General features: G+C 42.0%; 1 protein-coding gene across 1 annotated transcript; it reads left to right on the plus strand.

The window, feature by feature from the left end:
* Positions 1-789: 789 nt before the first annotated feature.
* LOC141587546 (uncharacterized) lies at positions 790-1,718 on the plus strand. Its single transcript, XM_074409020.1, has 2 exons — positions 790-1,186; positions 1,348-1,718. Exons 1-2 carry the CDS (start codon positions 790-792, stop codon positions 1,716-1,718), a joined length of 768 nt encoding a protein of 255 aa, XP_074265121.1.
* Positions 1,719-12,936: the final 11,218 nt, after the last annotated feature.

The raw sequence follows: 12,936 nt of genomic DNA on the forward strand, positions 1-12,936 counted from the left end.
ATGTAAATTTAGTATTTTAGAGCAATATTGTAATGTAAATTTATATTGAATTGCAAAAGGATTGTAGTATTGGCGATAATGAGCATATTTTCTTTGTACAGTGTTTTAGATCTGTGCTTTTTTGTGTTATAAGAGTGGAGTTTTGGAAGAACAAAAATTAAAATTTGTGCAACTTTTGAGAAGAGTGAGAGGTGAAGTGGGCCATGAGGTTGCTTCTGAAAGTAGTCTTCTCTTGAAAACAATCTGCCATTTGCAGCTTTTTTTTTTTTTTAAATCTTAAATTGGCGACTAAAGAAAAAGTCATTAAAGACTGTTTTCAGTCGCCAAATTGGCGACTAAAGACAGTCGTCAATTTGGCGACAGGTTTCTGTCGCCCGCTTTAAAAAATCTGTCGCCAAATTTGGCGACGATGTCCTGTCGCCAAAAGCGACTAAATCTAGCTACGAAGTGCGGGCGACGGGCCTTAGTCGCTATATTCATAATGGCGACTGTTCTCAGTCGCCTTATATGGTCGTCTTTGACCTTATTTGTTGTAGTGGTATATTACCTGACCTAGAGCAAATAAAAGCACTAGAATAGGAAAAAAGAGACACCATGGTAAGGGTCTCAGAAAACACTGGAGTTTCAGTGGGAACAGACTACTCATGGATTTGTGCAGGTTTACTGAAACCACACTCAAGCCCACTACATCCTCAACTCACTGATGCAAATAAGGTCCATAAAATGAAGCATGCTCTGAAGTGCTTACTAGTTGAACAAGCTGTGCAAGAAATTATAGATTTAAATGCAATGCCAATGATAAAGATCAAATTTGCAGAGATGAGCAATGTAATACACATGGATGAGAAGTGGTTTTACATTCGTTATGATGGTCACAAGTTTTACGTGGTTGAAGGGGAAGAATTGCCATATAGGAGTTGTCAATCAAAGAGGTATATCACAAAAGTCATGTTTATGAGTGCAGTTAGTAGGCCAATTTATTCAGAAACTGGGGAGTTACTCTTTGATGGAAAAATTGGCATGTTTCCTTTCATTAAACAACAACCAACAGAAAGGGCAAGTAGAAATAGACCAAGGGGAACATTGGAGACAAAGCCAATTGACTCAATCACAAAACAAGTTACAAGGCAATGCATTATTGAACAAGTGATTCCAGCAATCAAGAGTAAATGGCCTGAAGGAGCAAGTAAGCATATATTCATACAACAAGATAATGCTAGGCCTCATATAAAGGACAATGACCTAGAATTTATGGCTGTTGCAAACACATATGGGTTTAATATTGAGTTAGTTTTCTAACCTCCAAATTCACCAGATTTAAATGTCAATGACCTTGGTATTTTTTAGGGCATTATAGTCCTTATAATAAAAAAAAAGTAGCTAAGTCAGTTGACGAACTAGTCAATTCAGTTATGCAAGCATTTGTTGATTATGATGCATACAAACTCAACAAAGTTTTCCTCACACTTCAATGTGTTATGATTGAAATTATGAAAGCTACAGCTCATAATGACTTTGCAATCCCACACATGTCAAAGGATCATCTTGCTACCCTTGGCTTATTACCAAGAAATTTGGAGGTTAATGAAGACCTTGTAAGGGAATGCATTGGGTATTTACAAGGAATAGGTCAAACTAAAGGGTTAGAGTACTTGATGGGTGAATTAGGTTTAATGTTGGAGCAAATCAGTAATTTAGAAAATTTAAGTACTGAATAAGGATGACTACTGTTTTTGGGATTTGTTTAGAGAATAAACATTTCAATTGTAAGAAATGTTCAACTTTTAATCAAATTAAGAACTTTGTAATGCACAACAATGTATGAAGCTCGATTGATTTAATGTTAATGATTGATTCAAGAAGGTATGTTTAAAATTCAGTTCAGTTTAAAGGAATGTCAAATGTACAACAACTCTCAGGCTTAAATTGGCCTCATCATTGAGTTGTGTGAACTCTTAAGCCTTCCTACACAGAAACATAATTGAAGGTAGACTATACTAACTCTATGAATTAACAGTAATAATTCTGGCAACTGTATACATATCAAACTCATTACTGTCATTTTTTAATGGTTAGCACACATACACATTCAATTGTTAGCCTTGTGGTGACTTACAAAGTTAATCTTATGGCCAATAACAGCTACAATTGATAAAAGCTTTCAAATTTAAAGTGCTCTCAAACCAGTAAGGAATAATCATCACTGAGCCACCTCTAGGTCCAAAATGAACATCACTGAGGCATACAACCAACAACACTCATTATAATTACATTAACTCTCAGGCCTATTTGGCCTCATCGTTGAGTTATGTAAGGTAGTAGTGCCTCCTACACACACACCCAATGAAGGTAGACCACACTATATCCATCAAACAACAGCAACGACCAAGGAAACAACCAACACAACTCTCAAACTATTAAAGATAATGATGTGTCCATTTTATATATAGTTTAGCTCGATTTATTTGACTATTGCGCTTTATTTAGTGTTTTTGTGAGCTAATATTGCGTTCTAGGTGTATTGCTCGTATTTGTTACATTTTGTAGTGTTAGGGTGCAAACCCATGTCCCACATCGGTAGAATAAAGATGGAAGATCATCTTTATAAGTATCTACTAAATATAATAGTACGAGGCCTTTTGGGAAGGAGCCCAAGAGTAAATCCGTGAGGGCTTGGCCCAAAGCGGACAATATCGTACTATTATGGTCAGTGGACACAGATGCAGCAGAGGCCTAACACAAGGTATTCACGCTTCCGCACAACAAGTGGTATCAGAGCCCAAAGTTCGACTTGGGCTAGACACAAAGATTCATCAGGCCAAGACTTGAAGGTGGACGTACACTATAAGACGTGGAACTTCTATAGCTCGAGGGAGAGCTAATATGTTCGCGAGAAGCGACATGGGTCCCATAGTGATGAGACGGCAGGCCGTCCAAGAGAAGATCGTCAGCGACCCGGCGAGGTGGGCTGAGGCTTAATGGAGGCAATAAAAGCGGTTCATGGTAAGTCCGAAGGCAGTCCGTTGTGGCGCGCTAGGCAGTGGATTCGGACCCATTCCAGGGTATATTGGATGCAGAGGAGTTTGATACGCAAGTGTAGCACAAGCCCCGTGAGACACATGGTGTGTCGTTTAAGGGGAGGTTATCAAGACTTGGTGATAGCACAACAATTGGCACCAGAGCTTAGGTTTTTGGATCCAGGGAGGAGAAGATGGCAACTGACACTATAAGGATTGAGAAGTTCGACGGGAGGAATAGTTTTGCACTATGGCAGATAAAGATGAGGGCTTTGTTAAAGGAGCGGTGCATCTGGAAACCCTTGACGCCGGGTTTCTCCACGAAGGTGACGAAGACTAAAGCTTCGGCTGCAGGTGCTGAATCTAGGGTGACTGAGACGGAAGATCCTGCCTTGTTAACAATGGAGGAGAGGGCTCATTCATCGATCTTGTTGAGTTTGTCAGACGATGTCCTAACTGAGGTAGCCGATGAGTCGACTGCAATGGGGTTATGGCTGAAAGTGGAGAGTTTGTACATGACAAAGTCGCTCACCAATAAGTTGTTATTGAAACAACGTCTGTTCTCTTTCAAGATGCAAATAGGTATGTCACTTCGTGATCATCTAGACAAATATAATACTATATTACTAGATCTGCGTAATATAGATGTTAAGATTGAGGATGAAGATGCTGCTTTAATTCTGCTGGTTTCTTTACCTGCGTCGTATGAGAATTTTGTGGATTCTTTTGTTCTTGGTAAAGAATCATTGACCCTAGAGGAAGTGAAGTCAGCACTTTGCACTAGGGAGTTGCGACAAAAAGCAACTGTTGACTTAGAAAACGGATCAGGGGCAGGTTTAGTTGTTGATAATACTAAAAAGGGTGGAGTTCGGAAGAAAAAGGCTAAGTCTAATATTCAGGACACCAATATCTGCTGATAGCACTCGTTATCTGTTATCTATGTAAAGAACCAGGGCATAAAAGACCTAGTTGTCCTAAGTTGAAAGCTAAGTCTAATGCGGCTGTAGTTCAAAGTAAGAATTTGGAGTACGATTCTGAGGCGGACTATGCACTTGTAGTTGATTCTGTTCGTCCTATTGATCGTTGGATTCTAGATTCGGGGTGTTCTTATCACATGTGTCCACACAAGCATTGGTTTAATACTTATGAGTCCTTTAATGAGGGTCGCGTTGTTGTTGGTAACAATGCTACTTGTGAGGTCGTGGGTATTGGGTCAATCAAGGTGAAGACGGCTGAGGGTAAGAAGTGTACTTTGACTAATGTGAGACATGTTCCAGCTTTAGGGAAGAATCTTATATCACTTGGTTTATTATGTGATTTAGGATATGAGTTCCGAGTAAAGGGAGATTTTTTATGCATCACGAAGGGTTCTAGTTTGGTGCTGAAAGGCGTCAAACAAAATTCCTTGTATGTATTACAAGGTGAAACACTGACTAATTTTGCAAGTTGTGCATCCGTAAATCATAAGAAGAAGACTAAGATTTGGCATAAGCGGCTTAGTCATATGGGTGATAGAGGGATACAACAATTCTGCAAGAGGGATCTTCTTAACGGTGTCAAGGTGAGTAACCTTGAGTTTAATGAGCAGCGTGTGTTTGGTAAGAAACATATATTTAAATTTAGCAAGAGTGTTCATAAAACAAAAGAAGTCCCTGACCCTTCGGGGTGCTGAGTTTAAGGTGGAGCATCCTTGAGCGGCCCGGTCCAGGGCTAAATGGACGCAGGCCTAGTCCAGGGCTTATTGGACGGTAGACCCAGTCCAGGGTATATTGGATGGTTATAGACTCAAGGTGGAGTCTATGGTGTTCTAGTGTGAGAGCTCAATTTGCTAGAACATGGCAGATATAAGTCTACTTGAGTGACTTGTATATTGGTCGAGTGATTTGGAAGTCGTTTGCTAAATGCGACTGTCCGAGTCAAGGTGGAGAATTGTTAGTATGTGACTCGTATGTCGCGTACAAAGTATGTCGGAGTTTGATTACGGTGAGATAAAATTAGACTAAGGAAGAAAAGAAGAAAAAAATATGGGCGAGTGTCCTGCGGGTCGCATGGATTTCTGATTAAATCGTGATTAAATCATGAGTGCCGATGATACTAATGTTGCATGACATATTGACATCCTCTGGCGTTGACTTTTCTATTGAAAAGTTGATGTCGTCTTATTCTTTTGGTTTCCTTAGTTTATTAGGAATATTGTTTTGTATTAATTAATTAATTATCTTAATTAGGATAATCTTTGTTAGGGTAGTTTAATATATAAACACTACCTTAACCTAGTTATTCTTTTAAGGAGAGATTTGTGAGGCAAACACATTGAGAGTTTTAAGAGGCAGATCTAGAAAAACTCTGTGCTCATCTTTTGTAATCTGTAATTCTCCCGACATAGTGAATTATTCTCCCTCGCCCTGGTGGATGTAGCTATCGCATTGATAGTGAACCACGTTAAATCTTTGTGTCTTTTATTTTTGCATCTACTCCGTATCGCTTCCGCACAACAAGTGGTATCAGAGCCCAAAGTTCGACTTGGGCTAGACACAAAGATTCATCAGGCCAAGACTTGAAGGTGGACGTACACTATAAGACGTGGAACTTCTATAGCTCGAGGGAGAGCTAATATGTTCGCGAGAAGCGACATGGGTCTCATAGTGATGAGACGGCAGGCCGTCCAAGAGAAGATCGTCAGCGACCCGGCGAGGTGGGCTGAGGCTTAATGGAGGCAATAAAAGCGGTTCATGGTAAGTCCGAAGGCAGTCCGTTGTGGCGCGCTAGGCAGTGGATTCGGACCCATTCCAGGGTATATTGGATGCAGAGGAGTTTGATACGCAAGTGTAGCACAAGCCCCGTGAGACACATGGTGTGTCGTTTAAGGGGAGGTTATCAAGACTTGGTGATGCGGGTGTCTAGGTGATGGGGCTGCATGGTGTGGGGAGTTCTCCATGGAGGTCAAGATCCGAGTCAAGATGATGGTCCTTGGTTTGAGGGGAGGATTGTTAGGGTGTAAACCCATGTCCCACATCGGTAGAATAAAGATGGAAGATCATCTTTATAAGTATCTACTAAATATAATAGTACGAGGCCTTTTGGGAAGGAGCCCAAGAGTAAATCCGTGAGGGCTTGGCCCAAAGCGGACAATATCGTACTATTATGGTCAGTGGACACAGATGCAGCAGAGGCCCAACACAAGGTATTCACGCTTCCGCACAACATGTAGGAATCTAAGCGATCAGAAGCTTTTTCCAGTCATTTTAGCAAACATCGGAATTCGCAAGGCTAAGTAGAGGCAAGCTTGGTCATGGCATGACAATTTATAAGGAGTGTTGGTCCAAGCAAAAATGACACTAACTTATGTTAATAGAAAAATGAAGAAATGAGCCCAAGTATAAAATCAAGTGTTAAAGCCCAAGTAGAGAAGATGGGCGAATTCCTTGGATGCTCATCTTAGGATGCTCTTTGGATGCTAATTGTGCAATTAACCGGGTGTTTAAGAAGGAGTTAATGGCCAACATGGGATTCTCTTGACAATTACTCAAGAATTGAAGGAAAATTAAGAGTGTGCTTAGGATGCCATTTTGGATTCCTTTACAAATTTTATTCTCTTATTCTTATATAAAGGGTGTTGATCAACACACTTTACACACACCTTTACACACCATTTTTCTTAGTATTTTCTACACTACTTTCATGTACTTAGTTTAGTTCTTAGTTTAGAGTAGATTAGATTTACTATAAACAATTTCCTGTAAGCATTTCAATTTATATTACAATTTCCATTTCAAGTTATATTCAAGTTATTTATTTTTGCATTGTTCTTCAATTCCATTTCCATTTCCATTTCCATTTCAAGGTAATTCTATTCCTATTTTCATTATGTTTATCATTTCAATTGTCATTAGTTTAGTTTACAATTACATTATGCTAGAGTAGTCTACATTGTCTAGGAAATGAAGGGAGTCGTGCATAAAAAGTATTTGTAACATGATAAACTAGGATTTTATAATATTGTCTAATTATTTCTATCACATGTTTGCACCACCACGTTTAATCTTTGTTTAAAAGTCTTATTCATTGATTAAGTTTGTTAATTCTATCTATAAGTCGAGAGGCACGGAATTGGATTAGACTAAGCATGTCTAGTAGGACGACCTAGTCGTAAACAAGAGTTTCTCTAAGACCCGGTCTATGGTTGACACTAATATCGAGAGGTGGGTGTCTCTATGTCTAAACCATTAACGATTCATCAACTCCTATGTTTAATTTAAGCATTTACATAATTTGCATGTGTGACCCGACCTCCCTAGACTATTTCTTTATTATTACTGTTTTCCTCCATTATCCAATCAACCAATCATACGATAACCGACCTTGATAAAATTCACCTCATAACAACTAATTTACAACTCCCGTCTCTCTGTGGATTCGACCCCTACGTACTACATTAATTTGTGTCTAGGGTATTTATTTTTGCATAGGTGTGCGATAGCCTATCAGATAAAGTCATCATGGAGCTGTTAAACACATTGTTTTACATGATTACTGAAGTTAAAATGGATAAGTACACATACCTAAACATTGGTAGACCATGTGGTGGCAAAACTACTTCAATTAAATGGCCAATTACCTTAAATTATTTGAATTCAATAACAGTTATTGCTCTAAAACCATTTAGGTACATTCATCATTGAGCAAGTGGACCTATGACAATTTCAATCAACTCTCAACTGAACCCAATAAACAACAGCCAATATAAAACACAAATTCAGTAATTAACCAACGACCAAATTCAACTACCCATCATCTGATAACTTTATCATGAAACATTTAACCAGGAAAAAAAGCAACAGAGTACCCAACAATACCAGAGAACAATAACAGAGAAGATTACCAGAGAACATTACCAACATTTACCAAAGAACAGAGAACATTTACCAACATTTACCAGAGAACAATCCCAATTAACAGAGAACATTTACCAACATTTACCAGAGAACATTTACCACCATTTATCATGAAACAATCCCAATTAACCATAAAAAAAACAGAAATTATTAAAGTTTGAGAATAAGAAATGGACCTCCTTATTTAGACGATTTTAATTGTTTTGCAATAAACCTCTCCTCATACTTTTTCATTCTGATTGAACTTGGCGTCTCCGGTTCTGGTTCAATTTTTTCAGGCAAATTCAAAGCAGATCTACGAGCAACCTCAATTTCAGAAGCCTTCTTTTGCTTTGCATTGAATCTTTCACAATACATTCTGAATTTACGGAAGCTTTCTGATTCAGTCAGAGACTCAACTTCTTCAACCAGAGTAACCCCAGATGTACAACCAAACTCAATTCTTCGATGAATATCTGGAATGTCATCATATTTAGGATTATTAGGAACACAAAAATAAGGATCGTCAAACTGAGTTTCACAAACTTGAATTCCCAAATCCTCCGGATCTAGTGTGTTAGGGACGATAACGTTTGGAGGAAGGGAATCAAAGTCTGATTGTTGTTGCTCAACTTCATCATCTGAAGTACCAAGTGAATACCAGTCAAGAACACATTGCAAACACTCATTAGAACAGTTTGCATGTGATCTCCCCATTTCAATCGTACAAGAACAACAATAAATTTGATGTTTGTGATAAAATAAAACAACAACAATCAGAAAATCAATAAGGATGAAGACGAAGATGGATTATAGAGAGTATGAGGAGGAAAGAATGTTAGGGTTTATGGGGAATTTCTGAAGAGAGAGAGAGAGAGAGAGAGAGAGAGAGAGAGAGAGAGGTTGTTTGTGACTGCGGTGTGAGGAAATTAGGGAGTTAGGGTTGCTCTAGGGTTTTCTAGGAAGGATCTAGAAATGGGCATTGAAGTGGGTTGGTTGAGGGAATGAAGTCTAGAATAATTTTGAACAGATTTGGGAGTTATTGGGTTAGAATTTGTTGGGGCCAAGGTTATTTTTTGGCGGGAAAGATTAGTGGATTGGGTTGGGTTAGGGAAAATAATTGGGTTAATAATTAGTTTAGGGTGGGTTTTGATGTAGTATTAGTGTGGGGTAACAATGACACCTTTTGTAAATAAAGGGTTTCAATAAGGATAGAAAGGTCTTTTACATATCCAAATAAGGAAATATGTAAAGTGGAGTTGAATGAACGGAAATGAAATACATGTAAAGTGAAGTTGAATAGAGGGAGTATATCACACGATATAACACATGTATTTATATATACGACCAAGATAAGGGGTGATCGTTTTTTTTTTGAAAGCAAAGTCAAAAGCCATTATTATGTTGCACAATTATAATGATATAATCTACAATCAAGACTAATCGATGCATTAATGACCATGGAATCATTTTCTTGAACGTTGCCAAAATGCAATCCCAACAATAAGTTTGTCCAAATACTTTCTCAAATAAAACGTAAACAATAGTTCTGAATACACTTTAAACCTACGATACTCGGACACGGCAGCTGGGTGACGTATTCCGTATCGATACGATACGATACGGAATACGATACGTAATACGTATCGGATACGCTAATTTCCGATACGATACTGACACAGTTACGAAAACTTACCTGGAAGACGAAAGATGCGATAAGCCTACAATGAAAGAGGAAGGATCTTGACCTTCATCCAGATCTGGTTACATTGGATTATGTCATCAGGGTTGGGAGAAGGAGAAGACCTCAAGAAGTTGATGTTTGATGGGAGTGACTTGTGAAGAAGAGTTGTGGTAACTGGTAGGTATGTGTGGAAAAGAAAAGAAGAGAGAGAAAGTGGAAAGTGGCTTGCGGCTGTTGAAATGCTAGGAAAATTAGGGTTTTGTTTTTAAAAAAGAAGTGGGACACTGTGAGTGTAAATGAGAGACAGCCGTAAAGTTAGTAAAGTTAATACTCACTGTAAATGAGAGACAGCTGTAAAGTTAATACTCACTCCATGATACTCCTATATCTAAATCGTTGTAAATATACGTGATGGGGCATATTCTGCACCGCTGACCAAGTCAACATATTGAGCAAGGTCAAAGATATCCACAGCAAGTCAACGACTTATGCAGCCTAGCCGATGCAGCCCATCGGCTGTCGACTGGTCTCGGCATGACAACTGCCGGGACACATACCCGCGTACTCACATCCAAGACCCCTCGGCGGTGAGTCAACAGGGCCCGCCGGCCTGCCATAGGTCCCTCGGCCGAGGGGTAGATCAGTCTTTCCACCTGCTAGCCACTTGGCCACTTGGCCACTACGTGACAAAAGGTGAAAAGCTATAAATACTCCTCAACCTTCATTGAGGAAAGGATCCACAACTTAACCTAAGAAACACTATTCATCTGGTATAATCTTCCCTCTCTCTCTACAATATACATTTAGCCAAAGAACAACTGATCCCCTAAATTCCGACTTGAGCGTCGGAGTGAGTACGCTTGGCACAAAGCCAAGCCCTCGGTTCGTTCATTGTTGCTGGGAGAGGCCGAGAGGAACGATAAAGACAAGAAGTATTCAACCAAAGACATCATTCTACAAGCAACGGGTGGTAACGAATATCTGCTCTGGAATTACACCCGGAACAATTGGCGCCGTCTGTGGGAAAGCGATACTAGAAGCTAGTCACATTCATTCCCAAAAAAAAAAAACAACAAAAACCCACCCAAAAAGCTAAGAAGATGTCGAAACAACAAGACGCAGTCGTGACCGACGAAACCCCATTCTACCAAGATGATACCTTCAACAATTCTGGAGTCGTGCAGCCCTCCACCGACGGAGTAATCCAACCGGAGTTCGGGATGCCAATAATACCGGACACGCATTGCCCGCCCAACCAGGTCACCATCATGGGACATGTGGTTGACATAGCAAAAGCGAAAATGGTCCTGGACCTAATTAGTAATACGCTTTGCTCACACCGTCACGCCGACAAGAGCGGCGGAAACCGTCCGAGAGACTAGGGCCCAAAATGTGACTCGAGAAATTTGAACGGAGCACTAGGAGAAGCGACCCCGCCAAGTCGCGGGGGAGCCCAAAGTGGGCGTGGTAGACCTAAGTCCTTCCCACGCTCATGGGAGGACAGCGTCCCCGCAGCACGAACGAGGCTTACCCCAAAGGAGCCAGAGGAGTCCGACCCAGCAGAGTTGGAGAAGAAGTCCTAGTCGAAGACGGAGTCCTTCCCGCTACGAGGAGAGGAGCTGGATTAGGAATGCAAGGAGCCGATCGCCGCGTGTCGTTCGACATGTGGTCAGACAGCCCCTCAACGCCTACGTCCTAGAAGTCCAGGTGCCAACCAAGCTCAAGTTGCCACCCCTATCATACAAAGGAGATAGTGATCCAGCCGACCACGATGAGGCTTTCGAGTCTTACATGTCGGTATGGGAGCAGCCCGATGAGGTCTGGTGCCGAGTTTTCCCAACAACTTTGCATGGGATGGCTCAAAGTTGGTACAAAGGGCTTCCCGACGGCTCGGTATACTATTACGCCGACCTAAGAGACGCCTTTCTAGCCCAGTACTCTTGCAATAAGAGAAGGGCCGTGGAGACATCGGACCTCCTAACTATCAAACAGGAGGGGGGCGAGTCTCTACGAAGCTATGTGAAGAGGTTCGATGGAAAGGTCCAGCAGATTCGAGAAATTAATCCCGAATCGGCGGCCTTCGGCGGCGATGAAGGGCCTCCCAAGGGGAGACTTAAAAAATAAGCTCATCAAGTGCGGAGGCCTGAGCTTGGATGCCGCCAGGAGGATGGCCGACCAGGCCATCAAGGTAGAAGACTATCACAAGACATGGGTAGGCCCCAGCGAGGCTGAGCCCTCCGAAAAGAAGAGCCACCGGGAGGACAACCCGGAGGAAAGACGCCGTGAGAATAATAGGTCACGGTCGGACAAGTCTGTCGGGAAACAGGACTCGACAGGCGCCGGGTGGAGTTCGGGAACGTACCACCAGAGGCGGTATAGTGATAAAACCCCTCTCGTCGTATCAGCCGCCGAGGTCTTCGCCCTGAGCAAAAACGAGGGCCAGAAGTGGGAGAGACCCCCCAAGCCAAAAAATGACGGTGACACGAGCCGATCGTGAGTACCACGGCCACCCGGCCATTTAACCAACGATCCCGAGCATCGAAGAATGCCATTGAAGAGCCGATCCGGAAGGGGAGCCTCAGCAAGTACGTTGCCAAAGGCCAAAAGACCGACGCCGAGCGGTTCGGGTAAGAAATCCGTCTTGAACGGATAGGAGTGATCCATGTTGTCATCGGGGCAACGAGAACGGAGGGTCCGCCCATGGGCACAAACGGCACCTGAACGAGCTATATCAGGCCATCAACTTTGTGCCCAACATAGCGATCCCTGCTTCCAACATCCCCGATATAACCATTGGAAGGAAGGACTACGAAGGAGTCATCGCTCCTCACAACGACCCACTTGTAGTCAATTTGGACATATCCAACCACCTAGTCAAGAGGTGCCACGATTGATTGGGCGCGTACACGAACATCATGTTCGGGAGTGCTTCCTCGGCCTCGGCCTGAAAGCCAAGGACTTGAGCCCCTACACCAACCCACTATACTGACTTCTCTCCGGGGCCGGCCTGGTACCACCACGGGATCAATCGGACTCCGGTGACATTCGGCGAAAAGAATGCGGCTAAAAATGTCCTAGCTGAGTTCGTGGTCATCGACGGCTCGTCCGCCTACAACGTTCTCATAGGCCGAGTCACCCGAGTGAGGCCGACGCGGTGATGTCCATCCGGGCCCTAACACTGATGTATGTCTCGGACCGGGGAGAAGCGCATAAGCTCGTCTCCAAAGACGAGAATGACGAGGCGGTCAACGTCCGGATAGCCGCGGAGGATGCAACATGCAATCCCTCAAAGTGGCAAAGAAATCAGAGAAAGGGAAAAGTCTATCCTTACAACAGGAGGGCGACCTCATGGATGTAACTA

This window comes from Silene latifolia, chromosome 6 (genome assembly GCF_048544455.1).
Source record: "Silene latifolia isolate original U9 population chromosome 6, ASM4854445v1, whole genome shotgun sequence".
NCBI classification, from domain to species: Eukaryota; Viridiplantae; Streptophyta; class Magnoliopsida; order Caryophyllales; family Caryophyllaceae; genus Silene; species Silene latifolia.